This window comes from Gavia stellata, chromosome Z (assembly GCF_030936135.1).
Source record: "Gavia stellata isolate bGavSte3 chromosome Z, bGavSte3.hap2, whole genome shotgun sequence".
Lineage (NCBI taxonomy): Eukaryota > Metazoa > Chordata > Aves > Gaviiformes > Gaviidae > Gavia > Gavia stellata.
In genome coordinates, this window is record NC_082637.1 from 10055455 (window position 1) to 10082399 (window position 26945).

General features: G+C 50.7%; 1 protein-coding gene across 1 annotated transcript in view; it reads left to right on the forward strand.

Moving 5' to 3' along the window:
* The first annotated feature begins 19872 nt into the window (after window positions 1-19872).
* Window positions 19873-26945, forward strand: part of UBE2R2 (ubiquitin conjugating enzyme E2 R2) — a 53487-nt gene continuing 46414 nt past the window's right edge. Inside the window, exon 1 of the mRNA XM_059833352.1 lies at window positions 19873-20052. Within this exon, the coding sequence (XP_059689335.1) occupies window positions 19876-20052 (177 nt within the window). The 5' untranslated portion in view covers window positions 19873-19875. The remainder of the gene's footprint in view (window positions 20053-26945) is intronic.

The window sequence follows — 26945 nt, forward strand, 5'->3', positions numbered from 1 at the left end:
CTGTGGAGCCGGGCTCTGGTACTTCATGATTAACCGGGGTGGACATCCCCTACGTGACCTGCAGAGAGCACGAGGTAAAGCCGCGGCAGCCTGACCCGGCTTGGCTGGCTCCCACAGGGGCTGGAACAGGCACCGGGAGCAGGGCTGGGCCAGCGGCAGCCTACGTGCGGATTATTGGAGCGGGATAAATACCCCATATATGCCTTTACCTATATATGCCTTTACAGAAGCAACTCTCAACCCCAGGTCCAACCAGATTTGGGTTGTCAGGGTATTTAAAAGCCCACCCCATGCGTGTCCCTGAACAGGAGATCACAGCTTCGGGACTCAAACAATTTTAGTTCTGTTTCCAGACTGGCTTTTGCATAACTTTAGGCAGTTTAATTCACTTCTCTGCACCCTGCCATGCACCACTGTGAAGCAGGGGATGTTGTGACTCCGGTGGGACTGTCCTTCTTTAGAAGGACTCTGCTCTGGGATAGCAAACCCAGCCTGAAGTGTGTCATCTCCATGCCAGATCCAAATTTTTCTCCCTGAACCCTGGCCACCCTCCGTTCTTTTTTTTTCCTGCACTGTGGGAACGCTATAAGCAGGATCTCTTCAAGAGCGAATGTGCAGGCATGTTAAGACAGGGTAGAAGATCACATATCCATCCTGAAGAGAAATGTAGGAGTTCAGAGAACTCCCCAGTGAATTGGGCTGAGCTCTGTCCCCAACACAGGACCCCTAAGCCAAATCAGCCTGCTGCTCATGGGCTGTGCTCATGGGAAATAGGAGCAGATTTGGGGAAAAACAAGCAGGTTTGGGGGAAAAATAAGCAGGCTGGGTGTTGGAGGGAAAAAAACCCCAAGCTGGCTGTTCAGGGGATGTTTGCAGCTGATTTTCTGTCTGCCCTGCAGGTTTTTGCTGCATCTGGCTTGCGACGGAGCAGGGCAGGCTCTCACCCTTCCCTCTGCTAGGGAAAGCAGAGCAATGCCGTATCTGCTGGCACCCACAGCTGCCCACATTTCACCCGGCAGAGCTAGTTTCCGCACGCTGCCACTGTGCAGCATCTCTGCCTGGGAAATCCCAGTGCTGAGCTCCTGCTTAGGGCCAGGCATCCTTTCCGTTCCCCAAAAAGGCTGGCATCATCCCGTGTGCCGCTTGATCTGCTGCCTATCACCAGCATCATTTCCAAGAGCCGCCTCAAGCCTCACGTCCCCAATATTTAACAACTTCCATGCAAGAAAACCTGCTGAAAGCTGGGTCTCAGCCTTGTGTCCGCTGGGGGACTGGGACTCCTGCAGGGGGGCGTTTGGCTCCGGCTTTCCAAGCAAAGTGTCCCGAGACCTGAGCTGACCCGTTGTTGTATTTGGGGACCACCTCCTGCACGCAAATGCTTGCAGCGGGGATGCAGGTGATGGCTGTAGGTATGAGATGAGGCTTCTGGTCCCTGTTACTGCTCATTGCAGCTCATGCCCAGCTGCTGCATCACAGCCTCTCTCAATCTCAGCCACCAGCAGCAACATCCCCAACCCTCTCCAGAGCATCCCAGGAGAGGATTTTTGCCCGTTGTAACCTCCAAATCGCTTCTTCCTCCATTTCAGCGGCCTGGGTCGGGTTCTGCAGGCTTATCCCTGCCCCTTGAGCTGGGGAGAGGAACACCCTTCATCCATCCGCGCCCATGCACGTGGTCCCCTGCACTCCCTTGCATCCTAAGTTCCCCTCCAAAATTGACTTCTGGTTAGCATAGATGTATAAGTCCCATCCAGTTTTGCAAGTAATTCTTGTGCACATCCCCAGTGACTCCGCTGAGTACGAATTACAGCGTCAGGTCCTAACTCAGGAGGAATTTATCCTCTGTCTTCCCAAAATAAATAGCTCCTTGGCCAGAGGAGCTCCCGTTCCTCCCCCTTCCCTCCCACCCCCTGACAGGACCAGGACCCCTGTGTTCCAGCTCCGCTCCTCTCCCCCATTCCCATTTTGTCACGCTCCATCCCCACTGTGCCACACTGCTCTCCAAGAGGTGATTCACTACCTGACACCTCTGGGTGCTGTGGGCATACCTGTGGTGTCGACTCCCCTCTGATTTAAGGCAAGGGTAATTACAACCCTGTGCAGGATTTTTAGGAACGCTGGGAAAACCAGTTTGGTCATCCCCGGCCCCAAGGTCATGTCCCTGCACTGCTTGAGAGCAACAGGGGAGGAGGGACTCAGTCACTTGGGGAATAAACGGCAGGTCCGGCCGGGGCAGTTGCTGGGGCACCCCATTGTGCAAACCCCTCAGCATCCCCCCTTAGCCCCTGCCGTCCCTGGGACGGGGTGTAACGCCGGCCGGCGTGGCAGAAGGGATAACAGGGCAGCGCCTGGAGCCTCCCCGGCCTCCTGCCACCCCCCAGCACCCTGCTTCCAGGCAAAAGCCCTTGCCCCATCGCCTCCAGGATGGCCATGTGCACACATGTACACACACACACAGATACATGTGCATACGTGCATATATGCACACACAAACGCATATATACACATACTCATGCACACACACATGCGTATACACCCCACCACACACATACACCTCTAGGCACGCATGCACACACATGCATGCCCACACATGTGCACACAAACACACACATAGATGCACACATACACATACACATATATATACGAACACATACATATGCACACACATGCACACACACACCCTACACACCCCTACACATACATATGCACATATACATACATGCATACACACATATAAACGTACATATGCGCACACACACACATATGCACACACATACATATATATACATATGCGAGCACTTATACACAGACATACATATGCACACTGAAATACACACACATACACACGTACATACACATAAACCTACATACACACACACCTACAGACACATGCACTCACACACACAGAGCCACAGCAAGAAGCTGCCAGCTCTGCTGGAGCAAGGGGGTCCTGGGGACCTGGGGGTGCTGGGTAGGGTTAGGGGCACCGGCGGGACTGGGGCAGGTTGGCTCCTGGACGTGGCACCCCGGGGCAGCCAGGCAGCCTGGCCAGCCCTGCAGCGGGGAGCAGGGCCAGTGACGCCTTTCCCAGAACAGGTTATTTAATAAAGTATTTCAGTACCTAGTGAGTCATTAATTACACCCCATCCTACAATGCTAATACTAATACTGAAAAAATATTTTACAGCTTTCCACGCCCCATGCCTGCCCTCGCAGGCATCACGCATCTCCCACCATCCCACCTTGCCCGAAGAGCCACAGCGTAGCCAGAGCTGCCCACCGCTGCCGGGCTCCCACTTCCAGCCACACTTCATCCCCACCACCTGGAAACCCCTGGTGAATCAGAGGAATCCTTCCCCTGACGCTGTCCCCAGGAATCTGGGGTTTCCCAGCCCAGGTGAAGCCATTCCCAGGTGGGTTCTCACCGAGGGTAAGCATCCCCAAACTCTGTGTACCTGCATCTTCTCAGCATGACATCCTGGAGCTCCCGCTTTCCTAAAAGGCGCAGATGGATAGCAAGCCAGCATCAACACACCCCTGGGGAAATCCCGCATCAACACCAGCTATCCGGACACCACCATCAAAATTCAACAATGGCATCTTACAAATGGCAAAACTCCCCAAAATAACATACATACTTCCTTTAAAACATTTACATCACACTAAAGAAGCCATGACACAGCCCCCAACTGTTCGTCACGTAGACAACCAAGCCACCCAGACACCTGATGCTGTGTCCTACACAGTCAACCCCAAACCCCAGAAGGTCCATGACCACCAACCCCAGGGCAAAAACCACAACCCATCCCTTCGCTCCACGCAAATGGAAATTACACGTGGGCACACAGCCTGCCGCCCCACACTGGGACGAGCCGGTGTGACAGCCGGTACCCGAAATATCTCCCATGAGATAACAGCACTGGTGGGACCAACAGGCTGGTGATGAGTTTTTTACCCTCCCCATTGGGTTATTTGTATTTCCATCTGTTCCTCACTTGGTTCACCTGTGCTGGTGGAGCAGGGCTGTCCTTTCCCCTGGGATGCAAAGAGGGCCAGGGGTGGTGTTGAACCACTGGCGGGGATCATTGGGACCACTCCCAAAAAGGGGGAGTTGCAGAAGAAAAAGGGGGTTGCTGCTCCCCACCATCCCTTTACACTTGGCAAAACAAAAAGGCTGCTGGTGATTTGCAGACACAGTTCCTGCATTTTTTTTCAAGGGGACCCAAGTGCCTTCAGCCTGCCGAAGCCGTTTGCAAACAGGGTGCTAGATTCCAGCCCAGTAACCTCCTGCCCGCAGGCTCAGACCTTTGAACCCGCTGAGCTGGAGTGTGGGGAGGCACAGGGCTGCTCAGTGCTGCCTTTCCTTGGAGCATCTCTCCAAAACCTGAGCACCTCCAAACCTCAGCCCACCACGGCGCTGGTGCCCCCAACCACATGGCTCGAGGTGCTGTGCACGAGTGCAGACCCGCACGCACACCTGCGTGCGCACACATGTCCTCGCTCCCTCTGCTCCCGCCCCGGGAATGCCGCTGGCATCATGCGCAGCTGGCGGGAAGGGGCTGCGGTTGGATGGGGCTGCCGAGCAGGTTTAACCGTCACGTTGACCCCGGCCTCTGCTGCGTCCGTCCTCCCTCCGCACCGCCTCATCCCACCCCAGGGCCTTCCCGCAAACGCCGCTGCTGCGGAAATGCTCTGGTCCCACTGGCGGCTGTGGGGAGGTAATCCTCAAGCTAAAGCCTCGGCATGTCCCCGGGGTCAGCATCACCTGCGGATGTCTCACGCTACCCCACAGGCAAAGCCAGCTCCTGCCTGGGGTTCTCCCCACCAGACTTTTGCATCCACCTCTGACCCCCCTTGGCCACCCCATGGCCACAGCTGGTTTTTTTTCCAAAAACCCCAAAACCTGATCTCAGCAATAGTGCCTGGAGCGAGGCGGAAAGCCACGGTCTGGCCATGCAAGGACGTGGCATTTCTTATTGCCCGGCCAATCCCTCCCAGCAGCTTTGCCTAGATTTGATGGGGTTTCTTGCTTCTCCTGGGGAGAGGGGGTTCTGTCCCACTGCAGCAGAATCTGCATTTCATTGTAGGATTAAATAGTTCCTCCCTTTGGTTTCTAAAGTACTTTCAAGTGCTTCAAATTCTCAAGTATTAACACATGATAGAGTAATTTGTAACTCCCAGACAAAAATAATCTGGTATACAGAGTAATGACACAAGAAAGCACTCCTGTAATGTTTGACTGTCCTCCCAAGTACTGCCATATCACAGAAATGCGTAGCTAATGAGCAATCTTCCTGATGGCCAAGAAGTGGGGGACCTCATCAAGGGTAAAGTAGATATTTGTAGCCATTGAAGCTTTAAACAAAACGCCCAGGGTTTCACCGCCAGCTTTAGGCAGGTACCCAGCACGTTCCTGGAGCCACGGAATGAAAAAAAAAGTCCTGAGAGAGCTGGAGCCCAGCTCCTAGCTCAGACACCACCAGCTCCTTGCCCATGGGATGGGATCAGAGGGATGCCACGGTCCCTCCTGGTGCTGGAGAGCACCCAGGCAATGCCACGTTGATTAAAACAAGTCTCACTGGGTCTTTGAGCAACCTGGTCGAGTGGAAGGTGTCCCGGCCCATGGCAGGGGGGTTGGAACTAGATGATCCCTTGGATGTAGTTGGAACTAGAAGGTCCCTTCCAACCCAAACCATTCTATGATTCTGTGATTCTATGAGTCGAACACCACTGGTTGCTTTGATGGATGATGGTTCGTTAAGTCTCACCTGGTTCATTAAGTCTCTCCTGTCTGCATGGGGATGGAGCAGCCACTTTGCATCCCCCCACCAGCGGCAGAGGTGGCTCCGGAGCTTTACGAGGGTAAAGCCGAGGTTCATGGGATGGTAAGGCAGCCAGAGCCCTCCTTGGTGGGTCGTACACTGGGAGGGTGTGTTATATGCTCTGCCTTAGGCAAAAAAAAAAAGCCTAAAATGTCAATAATTCAAAGAGGACTAAACCAATCCATACATATAGGTCAGGGACTGAGAGGGAGAGACTGATTTTGACTGTCCAAAGTCAGTGGCTCTGGCAGCTTTATCTCAGAACTGTGGCGACCTGAATTACATGAAGAGAACTAATGGGAAGTTGATATGCTGCGTAATGTGCTAGCAGTGTTCTGCCTCCTTTTAAATCCCCTATTTGCTTTTTGCGTAGATTGTTTTGTGCCCTTGTTTTTATTTTCCAGTTGCTCTTTTGCTTCTGCAGCAGGCTAGAGAGTGAATTTATCTGATTTCCCGGCTGTTGCTGTGGGCTTTACACATAGCAACAAGGAGGAGAAGCATTTTCTTCTTTTCCTGACAGTAAGAAACAACCTGCAGCCTCCAAAATCACACTGGAGACACTGAGGGAGGGGAGAAGCTCTGGCTCCTTTCCTCTTGCAGTCGTGCCATGTTTTATCAGCAATGGTTAGTTCTCCTTGTCTGTCCCACCAAAACAGCCCTCAGCAATCTCCCTGCAGCAGAATAATGCTCTCTTTCCCCCCCAAAAAATAAAAATTCAATCCCCAGGGAAGCTCCTGAGACTAGATGTAGTGGAGAGAGCCAGGAACATGCAAATGCAGCGTTTATTTATCCGTGGCTTAAACCTCCAAGTGCCAAACCGCCTGGCAATGCAAGTGCCCTCCCTCCCTTTCAGCCAAACCCAACCCGCATGGCGCTGGGCAAACGTCAGCGGAGGTGATGATAATGATGATGATGATGATGATGATGATGACTTGCTTAACTGAAATCTTGAGGCACACCTGGCTCATATTTAACAGCTCTGGCCCTTTTTTCCTTTGTCCCAGCCCCCCCATCCCAATGACTCTTCAAGAGAGGTATGGTCCATCCTTGTTCACCTGATCGGGAAACTGAGGCAGAGCAGTGGCAGGTTTTCCCAGGGTGCAGGAAAGCTGAGTCAGAGCTGACATGGGCATTCGGGAAACTCTGTCACAGTTCTCCATTTTGCTCTCGTTTCCCACAGAAACAGAAATTATGCAACTGTGTTGTCTGTCTCTCTGCCAGATCCCTCCTCATTCATGGTTTTTAACCCATGGGGGCAGCTTCACCCCCAGATGTAGGTGTTTCAGAGATGTTTTGTGGAATTAGGCAGCTCAGCTGGGAGGAGGAGAAAGACCAAAGTCTTCCTCCACTGGGAGGAAGATAGTGGGGCATGTTGAACCGCATTACTAGCCACCCGAGACTCCAGACAAGAGGGTGCTACCAGAAACCAGCTTCAAAGTTCTGCCACTCCAGGAACATCTTGCAAATGTCTTACGCTGTGGGTGTTGAGGCTGTTCTCCTGGGCCTCCTCCACGGGGTGCTCTGAGGCTGGAAGGACAGAAAGGAGCGCCCTGGCTTTGGGCTGGGATGAACCCCTCTTCCCCGGCCCCTACAGCCCCTGCAAGGCTGCTCTGTGAGCCAGAGCTGTCATCTGCCAAGGTCAGAGATGGCTTCCCCATCAGGGAAGACCCCTTTGAGGTCTCCATGAGGGTCCTTCCACCAAAACAAAAACTGGGAACCAGCTTTGGGGAATCTGGGCAAATCTGCTTTGCTGCCCATTATCCTGGTTTGACCTCAAAGGGTAAAAGTTACCGACCCTTGCTTCGACACCCGGGACAGACATGCCTTGAGACCAGCCGGGGGAACACGGGGTGAGGCCAGCTGCCTCCTGAAGGTGCTGAAGGCTGCACAGGGAGCTGAGGGCTTTGCGCTGTCTAAAGTCCAGGTAGATCCAAAAATCCCAAATGCCCAGACCCAGGGGTGACGAGCACGCTTGAAATTCCCAGCTGGATGCTCTCGCTTGGATACCCCATCCTGCCCTGCTGTGGCTTACCAACTCACGAGCAGAAGGCTTCCTTGCCTCCCGGGTGATAAGCCTCAGTCCTGAAACAGGCTGGTTACTGCACCCAGGTTTTATGCTGGAGACAAATGACTCTGCTGTCATTTGGGGTTTCCTTTGCCTCCCCTGTGCCTACTGTAGGAGGAAACACCGAGCGACAGATCCCCCAGGCAGCAGGTCTTGCAATCTGGGTGAGGACAGCAGCAGCGCCCAGGGGAGAAAATACAGGCATGGGACAAGTTGAAGTCACCTGGGAGATGTTGGACATCTCGCTTTGGGGCATTTTCCTTTGATTTGTCTTTTAAACAATCTGGGGGGGTGGTGGTGTACACCCAAGGCTCATGGTGCTTATTGTGAAAGGGATGGAGACAAAAGGGAAATAATTGTGAGATGGTCATAAGACCGTAAGGTCTTTGTGTCCATAGGAGGAACAGCTGGTCAGGCTGGGACTCTTCTGTCCCCAAAAGACATCCACAGGAAAGGTTATGGTAGAGCCTGTAAAATTACAAGGGGCAGAGTGGGGTTGGATAGAAAAGGACCACTCGTCTTCTCCACCGTGAGGATGAGGGCATCAAAAAAACTAGTAGGTGGCAGGATCAAAACGAAGCAAAGGAAATGATTCTGCACCCAAACAGGTCATTAGATTGGGCTGCTGTTTGCCACAGGATGTTGCAAATGCTTAAAATTTACTCGGCTTCAAAAATGACTAAACAAGTTCATGGGAGAAAAATCTACTGAAGACTATTAAATACAAGGACACCTCTGACTCAGGGAGTCTGAGTCACAAAAAAATGTTGGAAGTCGAGGAAATATTCTAGGGAAGTATCATTTGTCCTTACGCCCTTCCAAGGGTGGACTTCCAAGAAGAGGTGCACGGCTAGACAGGACACTGGGGGCCATTTCTATATTTCAGAATATAGAAGCACCCAGCGCTGAAACGTGGCGTCAGTCATGACAAGTTTTTTTTCCCACCTGCATGAATCTGCTCTAAGATCTCTCTGCTGTGCTGTGCAAAGCATCTCCTGGAGACAAGGGGTCCGGGGGGACACGTGGCACCCGGCAGGTGGGGAAAGGAGATAGCGCCCAGCGAGACCCGTGCAGGCAGGTCCCTGGAGATAGGGCGACGGCGGGGGAATCGCTCGGTGCAGCACCTTGATAGAGCACCAGCTGCCAGCTCTCGAGCCGAGAAAGCAAGCCTGAAGGCCATGAGATAAGGCGAGGGCAGAGGGAAACCAGCCCATGACGTGGCAGTGAGAATTTCCAAATCTTCCTTTTTGTTCCTGTGATGCAGGAAAATAAAATCAAAAAGGAAAATATTCCAAGCAATTAATACATATCCTGAGCAGGCACAGCCCAGCCCGGCTGCCCCAGCCCCAGCTGCAGGGTCAGGCTCTGAAGCAGTGAGCAGGGCATGGCATACGCAATACCTTCATGGTCTTCATGACCAAGATGCCCTGAGAGTTGGACAGTGAAAGCACCAGCAGGAGCTGGATTCAGAGTCATCCCAGTGGATGGTAGCACCTTTCCATCTTTGGAGCTGCTCTCACGTCTGTGTCTATGAAAGGGACAAGTTCATTGCCCCCAGAACAGCCTCCAAGTCTTCAAGCCGTCCATTACCCTCATATTACTGTGCATTCACTGAATGGAAAGAATACCATCTTCACACCAAGGGCTTTGCAAAGTGTTACCATCCCTCTGTCTGTGTGCAAAGTGTCTCCTGTGAAGCCAGTGTCAGCGCCAGCAGAGAGCCTCAAAGTCTTGGGTCTCGCGCTGCAGCCGTCTCCAATGTCAATAAAATGCTGCCAGCCACGTCGCCAACCAGACACCCACGAAATACAGTCAATAAGTGAGAAGCCTCTTGTTTTCTCCCGCTTTACCAAGCCTTTGGAAATACCTCCAAGGATAAAAGCAGCCATGAGTGTCACAGGTTATATATATTCCCATGTCCTGTGTTCTGAGAGCCCCAGATAAAATATTACTTGGATGTTTTTTATTATTTATTAATCATCAGAATATTAAGAGTACCAGCAGGGTATTCTCATTGTGCTCTTTAATCAAATCCTGTGACAGCTTTCACAAATTTTTAGACAGCAAGTAGATGTGAAAGAAGAACATATGTATATGTATTTCATATATATGCGAAAGACATGATGTTGATGAGTGTAAAAAAAAAGGAAGGTAGAGAGGCAGAATCAATGGGCCAATATTTTCACATATATGAAAACAAAACCAGGAGAATGCCCTATGATCAAGTCAGGCTGAACTGGAGATGGTTCTGGAAAGAACAGCTTTATATTGTTGGACGACAAGCTAGGCACGACGTTACTAAACCCTCCCTTCTCATTTCTTCTGCTCGTAAGTGATCAGGTAAATGAAAATATGGCTCACTCTGGGGAAAAACTCTGCATTTCTGAAGCTAAGCACGTGCTCTGCTGCCAAGGGAAGGATCCGAGTGCCCTGGCAATGTTCACCAGTGCTGCACTTAAAGAAAAAAAAAAGAAATATATTAAAAAATGAATGCCGAGAGAACATGCTTGAGATGGAGAAAAGCTTTTATTCAAGTTGTGTGGCCTTCACAGTTTTTTGGCTTCTTCTTTGCAATGGGAAGGATTTGCTCCCTGTAAGGTGCTCTCTGCTTCCTCCAGTTCCCATTTTGCAGCCCCTGCTCCATATGTTTTCCCTGTCAAGGGAAATGCTTTCAGGCCTCCACTCCATGGGGCTTCCCTGCTTTGCCCCACTCACTCCCCTCTCACAGCAGAGGGGCAGCGGGAAGAGTGAAATAGCTAAAACTTGCCCTTTTTAGTCCTTCCCACCAACCAGCAAGTACATTCAGCGGTTTTTTTCCTTCCCCAGGGCAAGAGCAAGGAACGTTCCTTTGATTATCTCAGAGATACGGAGCGCACAGACCAGACTGGAGCGGGCTGCAGCCAGCTCACCCAGCTGAACACCTCTCCTGCAGCGCCACTGAATGCATCGCCCTCTCCCACCCGTTTCCCACAAGAGCATTTTAATTTAAAGCACGGTGGAAATGACGGTCCGGATGCAAAGGCTTGGGTTGCCTCTTAAACTCCTCCCTCCTACTCTTCCAGACCCTAGGGATGTCCATGCAAGGACAAAACAAACCTATTTAAGATAAAATCCACAGCTGATAGTTTGGGCAGCATCAGAGCCTTCTCCACCTTTAAAATGGGAATGGGATGCTCCTGCAGAGGGGACTGGCCCTGATGCACACCCAGATGCAAGCGTGCAGCCTGGTGCTGGCTCCCTTTGCCCTCTGCCAGCCCTTCTATCAACAGCCAAGGTTCGGAGAAGAGGAATAACCCATCCTACAGGCCAGGCAGAGGATGCTGAAATGTGCTAGATGGCACAAGGATATGGGATATGCTAAACCCACCATGCATGGAGAGCTTCGAGTTGGTGCGGCCAAGGGGTTTCCTGCAGGATGGAGAAGCATGCGAGTAATTAATGGAAATCTCCCAGCAGGTAAACCAGTCTGGAGGAGACTTACCTGGCCCTGCGGGCAGCTGTAGATGGGGATTGAGATGGTGGCATAGCAAAGCACTGAGGCAACAGCACCTACAGGGCACAGCCACCCTCTGCCTCATCCACAGCTCCCCCAGGGACCCTCTCGCAGGGCTGAGCCCTCCAGCCACGGCCATGAAAACTGGGAACGGACATACTGGGGTTGCCCCAAGGTCTGCAACAGGGTGCCAGCAGAGCAAGGAGGACCAGCAAGGGGTGGCTGGAGGGAACATGGGTGCAGGGGAGCTGGTGGGGCCGAGGGCCAGACGTTCAACTTCCAGCTCTTGCCTCCTGAGCCCTCGTCTCTGCAGGCTGGTGTGAGGTGCCCATCCCTCCACGGGCCTCCCTTCTCCAGGAGGGTGCGTGAGCACCGCTCTCCCACACGGACAACACTGGAGCGTTTCAGCCTTGTGAGATCAGACCAGTGGTTTTCTGGTTGTTTTTTCCCAGACCCCTTAGAAGCTCTTCCCAAATTTCCACGGGATGGCAAGCCCTGGGATAGAGATGACTGTGCTGCTCAGTGCATTCGGGCCAGGCAGTGAGGCTTCTCCAGACTTGTTCGCCTGTCTGGGAAATTTGCATTAATTACCCTCCTGGTGATTCAGGCTCCTGCAGGAAAGTTCAGCCTCCTCCTCGCCACGCTCGGGCACACAGAGCAGTTTGCCGGGGCCGGTGCAATGGTCTTCCCCTCTATCCAGCCCAATGCTGCTGAGAAGGGCTTCACACCCACCCCAGGGTGGTTTCCAGAGCTCATAGCCTACCTGTGTGTACAGAGGAGTGAGACATTGCATCTGCCACGTGAGCCCTGCAAGCATTTTTGCAGAGGAACACCCCATTTTTAGGAAGCTGGAGGTGGAGGCTCTAAGGGAACATCTCCTGCCCCAACCCCTCTCTGGACCTTCTCGCCCAAGGGAGTCTCTGCCGTTCAGCCACCCAAGCCTGTTGCCTGTGCCTGGGGTTTGGTGCTTACACTGCAGTTTGGTTTCCTTCCTCTGAATCTGTTCATATTTGTTGTGGAAAGGGTCATGGAAAGGCCAAATTCAGCGTTGGCAAAGCAAGGTCCAGCTCAACTCACTTGGCCCTCCCTCTGTTTCCTAATGGAAAGTCTTCTTTGTGGTCAGTTTTCAAGGCCCTAGGCAGGACCTGAGCTGTGCATCTTCAGCTAAGCCTAGCTGGCCGTCCATTTTAATGGAGCTACTGGCAGAAGATGACTGCATCGCTGCTGGACACCAGCCCACAGAGATCACCAGAGGTACAGCAGCGAGTGAGAGCACTCGTAAGCTCAGCTGATAGCAGCTGATAATACTCTGGAAGTGAAAGTTCTCAGCCCAGCACAGATCATGGTATTGATGGGCACCCAATCCCTGAACCAGGAGCGATGTGAGACCCTGAAGAGCTTCCTCCTACCCCTCGCTCACCTTCTGCAAAATGCTGTCCCTTCTCACCACGGCTTCTGCCCAAATACACGGAACTGGCTGCTCTGAAGGTAAAACCAGCGTCTGATGGAGCCACCCAGGAGTCCACCAGGCAGCTGTTCTATGGGCTCCAGCTCCTTCATCCCGCTGCCAGTGCCTGCCTAACCCACACGGCTTATCCCCAGGAATGGGGACAGCCAGGAGTCCCTGCCTGATGGTCACCCACTCTCAAGGGAAGGACAGTCCTGCAGAGCTGACATTGCAGCAGAGGTGAAGGTGAAGCACTGGGGATGTCGGCTTAGGCTGGTGCCTCTCCCAGAGGTCCTATGCCAGCTCATGTCAGTGATGCTGATGGCCATCTCAGCCACACTGTAACGCTCGAGACAGGGATGTCCTGTGCAGCAAGAATAACCCAAAATGCCATTCCCCAACACAGAAACTATTGCTGGGACTGAACCATATGGATATCTCAGCTACGTCCCCATCAATAAAGCGTTATGTCCCCTAGATCACTGCTTTGGAGGGTGACACGGTCACTTCATGCTTCAACAGCAATCAGATCAGGAACCTCTGAGGACCACAGCATGTACCAGCGCTGCTGTGTGCAGCTGGAGGACTGTCCCCGTAGCTGGCAGGCTGAACAGCCTCAGATATTTCTGCACGCTGAGCCCAGAACAGGAGGTGTAAGATGACCTGAACAGTCGGTTACACAAACTCTTTGGAAATGCAAACCACTGTCTGACAGGCATAAGGTCACAGCCGTCACCCTCCCCAGGCCCTGGAATCACAGCTGAAATAGCATTGTAATGCGCTTATAATTTATTCATCAGCTGAATGAGAGTAGCAGCAGGCATTTTGATGGCACTCTTTTATCAAACCCCTCTGATGGACTTCATCCATTTTAAAAGAGCAAACTAGAGTAGAAAGGCAAAAAAAAAAAAAAAAGCTTTATTCCATTCAAATTTAAACAAGCAGGAAAAAGGGCAAATCAAAATAAGGTTAAAAAAAGCGACTAAACATATTTTTTTTCCTCTTCATTTTTCTTTTGCTTTGTTCTGAATCTTCCAAACTTTGCAGTTCTCTGCTGGTGGCTACTTTGATGCAGAAGGCTCTCGTTAACCCAGATGCTGCCGACTGATGCTCAAAGGCATCTTTTCATCCCTGTGATGAGTTCTGCCTGAGGATCAGCTTGGCCCATTTTTAGGTGAAAGAGAGCCAAAAGGTGAATTTCGGACAGACCTTTATCCTTAAAGATTCACAGTCTTGAGTACTTGGATGCTGTGCTCCTCAAATATAGGAACCTATATAGGTGCCAGTGTGAAGCCGAGGACTTTTGTACGCCCGTTCTCCTTTTCGGGAGGTGAGGATCAGCCTGTGCAGTATTGCTGCATTGCTCACTTGGGCAGCAGAGCAGAGAATTGCACTTTGATTTCCCTCATTAAATGCTTGGGGAGTTTTTTGGGGGAAATCTTTCCTTGGAAACAGGGCATTAGTGCCTGGGCTGAGATCCATCACTGTGGTGCTTGTCTGCCCTCTGGGCTGGGCCGGAGGTACCTAGTGTAAATAGAAGAAGTAACCCCAGATTCCTCTGTCACTGGTTCCTCCAGGGCTGCGAAACCAGCCTGCAAAGCCCCAGGTGGTGTTTCCCCTTGGCCCACAGGCAAGCGTGTGCTGCTGTGGTGGGAACGATGCGCTGCTGCCAACACCAGTATGGCCTTGGCTGGAGATTTGCATCCAGCCCGGGCAACGGCACTCCAGGAAGAAGATGGAGGATATAATCCTGGCCCTGCTCTCTATCCTCCATATCCCCATAGTGGTCTGGACAAGAAGAAACAGGATGAGATTCAGATGAAGGGGGTGCACCTAACAGCTCTCTAACAAGGAGGTGAGCTGAGCCCAGAGACACGTTGACCTAGCAGCCAGCGAATCTCCACTTTGGGTGGTCTGAAGGACAAATATTAAAGAACTGGTTGGGCAAATATGTCTTGGGCTGCTTAAGACAAGCTGATACTGCCTTGGGGCAGGAGGGTGACGAGGTGGACCTCCAGATGTCCTGCTCCGCTTCAGTACAGCCCAAGGAATAGCTGTTGGTGGTTTGAGTTACAAGGGGCTCTGGGGAGGGCTGTAAGCAGTTTGTAGGGGAGCTAAGCAGAGCTCCTACCTCCTGCCTGATCTTCTCCATCACAGGAGCATCCATCTGATGTGCCAGGAGTGAGAGGCAGCGTTAAAGTCCAGCCAAGTGTCCCCAGGATCCCTGCCGATGCCTCGCCAGAGCAGAGGAGCGGGGAGCAGGCAACGGGAGGGGAGATGGTGTCATCTTTTAGCCCAGGCGAGTCCGGTTTCCTAGAGGAAGAAGCAGATGTCTCATCCTTTGAGCCATTCAGGAAAGAAATTGGATAAAGCACTGAAGAATACTGTGTGAGAAGAATATCGTGTGAGAAGAATATCATGTGAGAAGAGAGTAGTGTAGGTGGGGTCTGCCCCATCTTCCCACCTCTTGTCCCCTCTCTCTGCTAGCTCATGGGGCAGTAACCCTCTAATGTGACACTGAGACACGTTTGCATTTTCAAAGCTTCTGCTGTTGCTAAGCAGAGGAGTTAACTCTCCGTTTGTCATCCTTCATGAATGTGGCTCGCAGGAAGGAGGAAAGAGAAGAGGAAGAGAGATATTAAAAATAGATGATGAGAACAAAGCAGAAAGGACTTGAAAAGAAGTTTTCATCTCAGATTTACATAAGGTGCCGGTGGCATCTTGAGGTCCAGTTTACAGCGACAAGTTCCGCTGCTGGGGGCTGGATTAACGGCACATGTAGCCTTCTCCTCTCCTGGTGAGACTTCCCCTTCCTGGAGCCACGTGTTCATACACCAGACCCTATTTCTTGTTCTCTGAGCCCAAAGAACAAACCAACTCCTTCAGGTTGGTTTGTTCAAAAAAAAAAAAAAAAAATTGAGATCAAGAGGGAACAATATGGTTTGTGGCAGAGCACACCCCACGGAGAGCCCTGCTTGCAGGCAGGCAATGACCATCCATGGGAGAGCAGCTAAAGGAGGAGGAGGACGAGGCTTCATCCTTTCATTGCGATATATCAGAGCTGATTGGGGGGGAGAAATACTGTATGATAAACCAAAAAGTTATGTCAGCCGCAGGGCAGCCTGGGCTAGGGGAGGGGGACACCAGGCAGGGCAGCTGAGCTTCTCCAGGAGCGTGGGCAGAAATGCAGGCAGGAGCCTTGGAGGGGACTGCCCAAGCTTCGAAGTGCTCTGTTGCTTCAACGCTTTCTATTTTCTGTGAGCAGTGGATGTGTTTGTAGGAGAGGGGAAAAAAAGTTGTGGGGAAAAAGACCAATATTCTCTCTAAAAGCAGGCCTGATGGAAAAATTTCAGCCTGCCCTATTGAATACACCAGGGCTTTCTTTACTTTCTGCCTTGCATGATTACCTCTTTCGTTAACATTCGAGACAGGCAGCAGGCGGAGAGAAGTCCTGAATAGCTCCAAACTTTGCTTCTCCCATCTCTCCCAGCATTAGGCTGGTTCAGACAAAGCCTGCGCTGGAGGCTGGCTGCAAGGAAAGGTGTTTCGATTACCATAGAAATAGGGGCAGAGCAATCCCAAAAGAGCTTGGCTCCCACCCGTTGAATTAACCCAACTTTTTTCCTCCGAGCCTGAGCAAAGCTGTGTTTCACCGGCGAGCTGGGATGCCACGTTAACGGAGCAGAGCAGGCAGGTCCTTGCTTGCTGGCATCGATGAGGAAGGTCACAGCGTGGCCCTCCAGGTCGGATGCGTTATTAGACTCATTAGCAATGAAAATGGGGCACATGGAGGGGCAGCTAGAAGTGGGCACTGAGGCTGGGACATTTCGGAATGATGGTGGCCATGATATTAAACCTGGGCGTTTGGGAGGTGGGGATGGAGGTGTGAATGGGGCTGATAGGGTTTGCAGAGCAGGGAGCAGTAATGAGGCATGGGCAGCTGGGACTGGGCTCTTGGGACTGGGGAGGACTGGGATGAAGCCAAAGACTCATTGCTGAACCCCGTCGCGGGGCCTGGTGGGACATGGTGGGCAGAGGTGAGGCGCTTTCTCTCTCCTGGAGGAAGCACTGTTGAGAGCATTGTGTCTGGAGCCCTCCCAGATGTGGCCCAGATGTTGCGGTACTGGGAAGGGTGGCCAAACCCAACGGTGATGGAAGTACCTGCCACCCAGGAAGCCTGGCACCAAAGTCAGAGCTTGGCTCCCACCCACGTGTCCTGCCAGTCAACTTGATCCTGTATCGACAAAATATTACGTCCGTCAACCCAAGACATAAATAAGAAGAACATGGGCCTGAGCTGCCATCAGAAAACACACTCAGCATGGTACAGCCCAGCCACCAAGGACCTCCTCCAACAAATAGTGTTTTGGCCATGCAAGCATTTGTGATCCAGCTCTCCAGCCCCAAGGCTGAGGATGTGAGAGAAGAATTAAGCAGCTTTCTGTAAATCTGAGCTCACTCCAGGTGATAAGGAGTGAGCAACGGCGGCTGACCTGTGCCTGCGTGTACAGGCACAGGCACTTTTTCGCAGCATAGCTGGGCAAGCCGGGGATGGACGAGGAGTGTTGCTCTGGATTACCCCCATGGCAGCGAATTAAAGTTCATCCCAGCTCGCGAGAAAACCCATGCCAGTCTCCGCAGGGACAGTTTCCAGGGTGAGGTGGGATTTTTCAAGGGCCTGAGCCCCTGACATGTCAGGCTGGAGTATTTAGAATCATAGAATCATTTAGGTTGGAAAAGATCTTTAAGACCATTGAGTCCAACTGAGTACAGCTTGGAGGCAGTCACAAGCCCTGGACTGGGTGCTGGTGCTGGTTCTGGAGCTTCTTTGGAGGAGGGGATGGGGACCTACCTGGGGAGAGCCCAAGAGGCAGGAGGAAGGCAAGCGGAGCAGTTGCAGGGATGAGCGGGAGGATGCCGTGCTCGCCGGTGGGCCGACAGCAAACTTGTCCTGGTAACAGCTGGTGCTTGGGGAAAACCGTCTGCCTCCTGCTCTCCTCCTTGGGCAAGGGTCTGGAGAAGGAGCGGTGGCTGCCAAGTGCCAGGTAGTGACTTCAAGGTCCATCTGCAGCGCAGGCTGCCCCAGCCGCACGATCCCCCACCAATGCAGGGAGCTCCTGCTGCCAGTCCCGTGCCTTCGGGAAGGTCCATGGCTCTGGAAAAGGCAGGAGATTGGTCTAATGGTCACCCATGCCCACGGGGCTGTCCTCGAGATGGGAAAGCAGTGCGTGGTGATGGAGGCAAGGGAGAGGGTCAAAGCTACGTAAAGATGTAGGGATCATGGGACATATCATCCAACCTGTTTGTCCAAGGAGCAGGAGCCTCTGCGAGGTAGACTAAGCCCCGCCACATGCAGAAGGGTGAAAGAAATGCCAAGCAGAAATGGGTTAAGGTATCTCAAACACGAGGTGTCCAATGAATCCCATTCCTTTCTACATGGTAACTGTGGTACTCTTATTATTGTCCAAATAAATATCCTGCCTCTCTGAATGTCGCCGAGTTGTTGGATGGAGTAACATCCCACAGCAACGAGTCCCACGGTCTAATGAAATAAGTATTCCCCGTTACCGGCTCCTACTTTCTGGACAGTTCCTGTTGATTCTCCCCCTTATTCTTGCTGTCTTTGATCACTTTGTTCATTTAATTAATCTCTAAAGTAAACACTCCTCAATCCCTCTTTATACAGCAGCATCTCAGGGTCTTTTACCATTTCAACCCCGGACTCCACGTAATCCAACGCCACAGATTTATGTTAAGGCATGACACGATTTTCACTTTTATTCATCTCCAATTTTTGTTTGACCGCAAGTCCACAGGCAGCACAGATTTCCTTCAAATGACTCTGACATTTTGGGGGAGACATTACGATTAATTTAGAAGTCATCACAGCCTATTGCTTATTTAAATTATTCCTGTTAGAGCCATATTAATTCTTTCATTCAAGGAATATGCATCAGCTTTTCTCTGTCAGGGCTGCTGCATCCTTATTGTTTCTCCTCTCCCGGCCGAGGTTAAGACGCCGGGCGTGCAGGTACGTCCACGCTGGGTATTGCCCGAGCAGCTGGGTGCTGCCACGTGCTGACCGACGGGCAGGCGGGTGCGTTAACGTTTCCCGAAGTGATTTGCACCATCTGGGGTTGCGCTACGCTGTTTGTCCTCCTTCCGTTATTTTTCTTTCTTTCTTTTTGTAACAAATCGTGTTTAGGTTATTCCTTAAAGACTTGCTGAGGAATAGGTGCTTGCTCACGCTCACAGGCCGGCGTACCTCGCCACCTCTGCCAACATTTTTCTCCCTTAAGCAGGTCGGGGAATGGGAGGAAGGATTGAAAGCGCATTTGCTGCCTATAGCACCTCGCGCGTCCGTGGAGCCACGTGAAAGTAACACCCGTGGGGAGGGGGTGTGACCGCCTGTTCCTCTCCTGCTGCTTGGGGGTTGCTGCAGGATTTTTAGGGGACCCTGGGTCATGCAAGGTCACTCCTCAAAACCCACCCTTTGTACAGAAAGGGCTCTTTTTCGCCCCTGGGCGTCTGCCGGCGCAGCAGCTCGGCCCGGCCGTGTCTCCCCGTACCCACCCGGGACCCCGGCGCAGCACCGCCCCCTCCGTCCCACTCCCACTCCAGCACGTGCTTTCTCCCCCGCCCGGCGCCGTGGGGCCGGGTCTCGCCGAGGGGAGATACGGGCAGAGCCCGTGGGGGCCGCTGCCACTCCCGCACCCGCTCTCCCACGCAGCCCCTGAGCGCTGCAGCGGGCAGCGCTGCCCCTTTAAGAGCGCCGGTAGGGGCGGGGCGTGCGGCGGGGCGTGGCTTGCCGTGCGGCGGGGCGGGGCTTGCCGTGCGGCGGGGCGGGGCTTGCCGTGCGGCGGGGCGGGGCGCGGCGCGGCGCGCTGAGGTCAGCGGCGAGCGGGCGCCGTCACAAAAGGAAGTGGCGGCGGCGGCGGCGGCCGTCAGCACGGGGAGGGGCGGGGGCCCGCGGGGCAGCGCGGCGGTAGCGGCGGGGGGGCGGCAGCGGGAGCGCGGGGCGGCGGCGGGGCGGCGGGGGCCGCGCCGCGCCATGGCCCAGCAGCAGATGAGCAGCTCGCAGAAGGCGCTGATGCTGGAGCTGAAGTCGCTGCAGGAGGAGCCGGTGGAGGGCTTCCGCATCACCCTGGTCGACGAGTCCGACCTCTACAACTGGGAGGTGGCGATCTTCGGGCCCCCCAACACCCTCTACGAGGGTGGCTACTTCAAGGTACGGCCTCCCCCCTGCCCCGCCGACGGACCGGGCCTCCCGCCGCCGCGGTGGTCCCGGGGAGCCGCTGCTGGGGCCTGCGCACCCCCCCCCCGCCCCCTCCTCCGCCTGCCGGGCCTCTTTGTCGGGCTCGGAGGGGCCCCGGTGGGGCGGCGGGCCCGCGGCCGCTGTCAGCCCCTCCGCCCCCCGCGGGAGGGGGTCGGGGCCTGGGGGAGGAGCGGGGGGGTCGGCGCCCGTAGGTAGTGCCCCGCCAGCTGCCCTTCCCCTCCCGCTGCCCGGCGGCGGGGGGCCGGGGGCGGTCTGCAGGGCGGGCTGGCGGGGGCCTGCGGGGCCCCTCTCCTTCGGGATGCGCTCTGGGGAGGGGGGGCCGCGCCACAGCCGTCTCTGTCCTGTTGTTTTCCTGTTTTAACCCCGAAGGAAGGCAGGTACCTCATGGCAGGGTGCAGAGTCTTCCCTCCCACCCCAAGTTGTCCCCTTGGTTCTGGTCTGTGTATATTTATTTCAGAGTAAGGGGCTTCCCGGCCATCCCTTGATCGCTTCACTCGTCGCACAGGAGCATCCTGTGGAGGATGACTAATTCAGGGGGAAGACTGTGTTTTCCTCAAAACTTCATGGTGTTTCAGGACTGGTTTTCATGATTATTTTTTTCCCCCCTGTTTTCCTTTTCTCCTCTCCAAACTTTTCGAGGGCAGCCTTCAAAGGGCTGCCGGAACACTTAATGGGTGAAGGTAGATAAATGCTTTCAATTCCTCTCTCAACCTTCCTGTTAATCCAAAAAAACTTCTGCGGTTGTTATTTCCCCTCTTGTAAATACAGTAAGCGAGAAATCTGGCACTGCTGTCCCAGAAAGCAACTGAAGGGAGCAGACTTAAATTCTCAAAACAACTGGAAGAGGAGGAATTGCACGTTTTTCTTAAAAGAAGCAATTAAAAAAACAAAAAACCACCTTGGTGGCTGCGGAAGATATGTTGCATTGGGCATACCCCTTTGCACTTGATGTCTGCTTAGTCTCTGGCAAAATATTGTCCCCTTCAGCTCACTTCTCCCAGGAGTTAACCGTTTTAATAGTGGCTTCTGCGTCTCCCATTTCATGCCCTTTGGCTTCTTTCAAACTGAAAAAATTTTTGGATGATCTCTTTGCTTGGCTAACCTGCGTCTTCGGTGCCTCTTGGCCTCTCTGGGTCAAGGTTTAAGAGCTTTGTTCCACAAAACCAAAATAACCTGTAGCTTGGGGAATAATAGATTTGAGTCACGTTCGGTTTGGCCTCGTTGTTTTGAAGGAAGGGAAGGCTTTGGCACAAGGCTTGCCTTTTGTAATGAGTTGGCTGGCTTACTCATGTAGGTGTGATAGGTATATTCTTAGACTCACCTCCATTATTCCTTATTCAGGAAGTCACTCTAGTCTTTGGTTGGTAACTGGGTCATTTTTACATCCAAATGGTTTGGTGACCTCTTCCTGCACTTAAATTACTCATCCATTTTTTTTTTTTCAAAGACATCACAATGGGTCAGAATATTTTTGTTTGCTTGGGGAGCTCTCTGGACTGCATGTTTGTAGTTGTACCTGGAAAGAAGCTGAAGCAGCCTGTGAAGTATTCTGGGGATGTGCGTTAACAAGTGTAGATTTAGACAAGGTTGCCAGTTGCCTTACCTCAGTATTATGAGTGTGCTATCTTTTTTGGTATTTAATGTCCTTGGAACTGTCATGCCGTTCTTCTAAATTCTTCTGACCAATCCTTTGATACTTACTTTGAGAGTAGGAGACTAAGGTCTCATGATGCCTTCACCCTTCCACAGCATGGCTGAAGTCTGTCATACGTTGTTTCTGTCCCATCTTTCCTCCATGAGGAGTTGTGCATGGTGGTTTTTGGTTCTGGTAGCGTTTGATCTTTGGTTATGCATCCTAACTTTTGAGCCACTGAAAAAGTGGTCTTAGACCCTTGTTCTGTCCCTAGGGAGAAGGAGTCCTGTTGTCCTGAGAAGTGATGGTCTTGGCTTTTTTATTGGGCCTTCAGGCAAACCTTTAGATGTGTTAGACTTGGCTTACTGAATCATCTAGAGATAAGATTAATACCCTAAACTTTATTTGGTGGGGTGACCTCTATGATATATTCAAGGTGAGCACTAGTTCAGATCGGCATCTGATTTATTTTTCAGATTTCTTGGCTTGATGAAATACCATGCTTCATCTTGGTTTGTATTTTTAGTTTCCTAAAATGAGATAAGCAGGATTAGAAATATGCAATTACAGGACGTAACTTTTTTAAACTTTGCGGCGATGAGAGTTTGGGAATTTTCTTCCACTTGAGGTGTGGTTTGAGGGTAGGAACTGGAGGGGAAAGTACAAAGGCTCCTAGTTAAGCTCAAGTATAAATATTTTGAGGGAAACCTGTGTTTAATGTGACCTTAATAAAGAAAGTGTTAGTGATGGTTGATTGGGAATACAGACGCTTGATTTGCGCTCACGGAGCCCTTGGAGCCGGTAACATCAGCTTTTGGCACCTTGTTTATTCTTGGAGAAGTACGACCTTTCTCTCTGGGCTGTTGAACTAGCTGAACAAACTGAAATGAGGAAAGTGCTCTCTTTGCACCTCCTTGACAGGAGCTACTGCTGTTAAAAGCTGGTTCAACATTTCAACAGATTCTGGTTTCAGTTGCTAATCCTGTAACTCTAGCGTTCGGTAAATTGAAGCAGAAAACCTGTCCCCCTGAATGTTTGTTTAAATGGTAGGTTATCAATACCTTAGTGCTGGCTAGAATAAAGGCAGGGACTTCTTAAAAATTCAAGCACAGCATCTAAACGTATTTTATCAACTAATACCGCATGCTCAGATCTGCTGCAGTACTTTGTATTTTAGGACCTCCCAGCTAGATGGGCAGCAGCCTTCAGAAGCAACCGCTTTGTGAAGAGCAGCTTGTATCAGCGAGGGATAGCGGGGCCTGAACAGCAAGCCCTTGCTGTGCGATCAGCTGAAGGTGCACATCTGCAGTGGAGGTTATAATCCACCTTTGCCTTGTTTAGTGACTTTACGTAGCTATGCAGCATGACCTGGAATAATGTTTTGGGCAACCCTTTGCTTAAGTTCCAGATTCCCACCCTCAAGGAAGGAGTTGAGCTATTCCATGCACTGGTTACCTCTCATTCCTTGCTGGCAAGGCAAAAGTAGCGCAGGGTCAGTGATGTTAAGTCCTCCAAAGAGGTCCAGTGATAAAAGCAAGTGTCTGTGCCTCAGCTGCTGTCAGCAAGAAATTGCCAGTTTGACTAAAGTTGCTGGCAGAATCAGTTGTGTTGAGCTACAGGTATTTGGTTGCACTAGGTGAACTTGATTTTTGGTCCCTGGCTCCTTCAGACTTGGTTTAAGGGTGAAAGGTGGGTAGACCTTGTGTCTAAGATGTTGATTGCTCACAGTTGATTCAGTTACTGAGTTTTTTTGAGTGTCAAAGGGAAGATTTTTTTTTTTCAGAATGAAATGCTTCATGTCCTGGTCATAGATAGTGCCAGTTGCTTCTTTCTTAGGTCAGCCGGGAAGGACATGGTGTGATAAGACAGGTCTTTAGATCAGATTCCACTGGGCTATGTGGTAGTTCTGAATTGCTCTGGAAAGGATGGGAATGTGTTTTTCTGGTTTTGCAGGCAGTACCTGAGCAGTAGAGAACCAGATTGTGCTGTAATCTGCAGAACTACGTGTGAGCAGGTCATCGATGCCACCTTTATGCCATAGGCATCTTCCATTCAGCTGAGAGGGTTCTTTGCTGCAGGAGAACTTCTTCACCTTTCATTTTGGCAGCTGGTACTTAAATGGGGACCCCCACAACAAAGGTTATTTATTAAACTGTAATCTGGTGATGATAGGTGCTAGTTGGGATAGATTTCAATGGCTGAGGGTTTGCGTAGTGAAATTTTCACCATCTCAGTTGATCACTCTCTGTCTGCTTTGGAATCCAGTGTCTTGCTTTCATGCGAGGGCCTTCAGAGCCTGGAGGTTGATAAACCTCTGCCTAATGCTTTGATCGAGTGATGTTTTCAGGATACTTACAGAACTATTAGAAAGTGTTTCCTAATGGCTTACTCAAAGCTCTGTGTGTTTGGCACAATTGCACTGTAGTGTCACAGTTCTTGATTGTTATTAAAAAAGGAAATTCTTCTTATTTTTGTAGTTGATTGGTATTCTTGTGCTGGGAGCCAACCTTTCAGGGAAGGTGCAAGTTAGAAATTATACAAATAGAAACTTCGTTATTAAACACATAGCACTGCCCAGAAGCATGGTTTGACCAAGTACGCTGTGTCAAGAAGCATGTTTAATGTGGGGCAAGAGTCAATATTAAAAGCTCCTTCAGAGGTGATTTAGGCTGGGTAGATGAAAATGAATACACCTAACATGAAAGGAAACAAGAAAAATTAACTGCATTGTTAGAGTTGCTATTTGATAGCTCTTAAGGCAATTTGTTTCGTAAGGTATTTTTGCTACTTGAAGGAGCAAGTCTTGACACATGAGTTGGAGGGGGGGAAAAAAACCCCAAGCATTATGATTAGTTTTCCCAAGTAATTTGGGGGCTAAATACTTGTCAAGGCATTGTTTTCCTTGCTTTTTGTAACTCATTAACCGTGTGCTCTTCAGAGTTCGGTATTGTTGGATCTCAGCTTCTTCCAAGTGATTTGTTTTGATTTCAAAGCAATTTGCAATATGTGGGAATAATTTTTTTTCAGAGCAGGAAATCGATATGGAACTCACTTACAGATAACTGATGGCAAGAATAAGCACCATGTTTAAAAGTTTGGTACTCTAGGCTACTTCCCAGAAAGCTTAAAATTAAGCAAATAGAAGTTTCTTAAGCACTTAGAATTATGTAACTGGTAGAACATTTAATTCCACAAAAATATTCCTTGGTGCCAAGGAAAAAAAATGTGTGGTACTCTCAGAAGAAAAGCTGCCTTCTGCATGCCTCTGCATTGCAAGGTGCTACAGAGCTTCTCTCTGTCTACTTAATCTTCTGTTTTTATTGCCTTTAGGTATCATTGATGCTAATAAGCAGAGTTTTGATGCGGCAAAGGGGTACGGAACTGTGGGTGAATAGAGCCTGGAGTTGCTTGCTCTGGGTCTGAAGAGCTCCCGTTCAGAGCAGGCTATCTCCAAGAGCTGCTAAGCTGTCTACAGGCAGGGAGGCAAGAAACTTCTTCTGATGTTGATTCACTGATCATAAGCACAGTTAGGATCTGCAACTCTCAGGCTTGGGGAATACCTGTTTGACCCTCACTCTGCTGTTGCGTATAGTTTTTTTGGATGGCTGCGTCTGTGGGCCCCACGGAACCCCCCGGACAACTCACCCAGCCTGTAGCCTGTTTTGGACAGCAGTCTATCCTCAGGAGGGAACGGGCAAGGTAATGATGGTAGCCAGCTCCCAGTCCTCTCCCTCGGGCTCCTCCAATCCAGGTAGGGTTATTGTGTATGCTAAGAAGCACAGATAGTGATTTCCACCTCTGATACTGCCTGAAAATAAAGATAGTGTGCAGTTACGTCCTGTTGTATGGCAAGAGGAGAGCTGTAGCACAGCTCATCTCTGCCATAAGAATAAAAATTTAAAGCTCTCCATTTGGAAAGATTGGGCACTAACTGTTTGCATAATTTTTCCATTGTTTGGCTTTATTTCCATGAGCTTGCACAGAATGATCATTGGATAAAGTAAAATACAACATGATTTTTTTTTCTTGGGTAACAATGCAAAGAACTGTGCCTCTTGAAATTTCTTGCCTGTCTGTTCAAGAGATAGTAACTAAAAACATGTAGGTAGCTTTAGATCTGGTTCATATTTTAGGAATTAGTGGAAGTTTTTGACTCTCCAGTGTTAGAAGGGTGTTCTTTTTTTTTTGTGTAAATCCTTAAGATCTCCAGCATTGCAGTGATGTTATGCCAGTGTCTGAGTGTGGGACCACATCTGTAACTTCTCAACAGCTCAAATGTGTTTTTACCTCACTGTTTCTGAAGTCACACTGCCTGCTATTTTACATAGTGATATATTCACACTGGGTATCTTTAATAGCACTTTAGGTCTACTGCGTGATGCTCATTTTGCATCTAAAGGGTAGGAAATGCCAGAAAAAAAATGCTTGCAGAACGTTAACTCTGATCTTCGACATGCAGTTTGGCTGGGTAGTTTATGGCCATCATCAGGTATTCATAGTAATGAATAGTATGGACTAAATGGTGGGGATTTTATGTTGAACTTAAGTGCAACTGAGTTAAATTTGAAATGGAGCAGAGTTACAGGTGGACTGCAGTGTGGATGGACTAGAGGTTATGTGACTTGCAGTATAGCGGCTCCTCTTATAGTTTGGGCTTCACATGATCAGATGTGTGCATACACATATGCATGTGCACAAAATTAGCTTGCTATTTCCACGGTGCTGCTTCAGTTTTAAAACCTTAGAGTTTTATCCAGCATTATGAGTAAAAGGAATTGCGGTTAATCTTACTAAGCTTTTGTGGTAGCAACTTACTGAGGATGTCTCATCTCACCAGGCCAGTTTAATAGTAATAACTTTGGCATTGTGTACCCTCCTGCGAAGCACTAGTAGCCAAGTGAGCCAAACAGATTGATTACCTGTCTCCACATTTTCTGAAATATTTAAAATGCATAATATTTGCCCAAAGTAGCCTACAAATAGGAGAAAAAAAATTATAAAGCTACTGAATTGGAGTACATGTAGGATATCTTGGCATCTTGCTTGACTTGAAGAAATCTGACCTTCAGACTTCCTGGATGTTTGGGTTTTTTAATTGATGCAATCACCTGGAGAACAAGGGGAATGTAAAGGGCTGTCTTAAGTGGGTGACACTTTCAGATATCATAGTATTTGTGATTAACAAAGAGAAGGCTGCCTGGCAGGCAGGCTG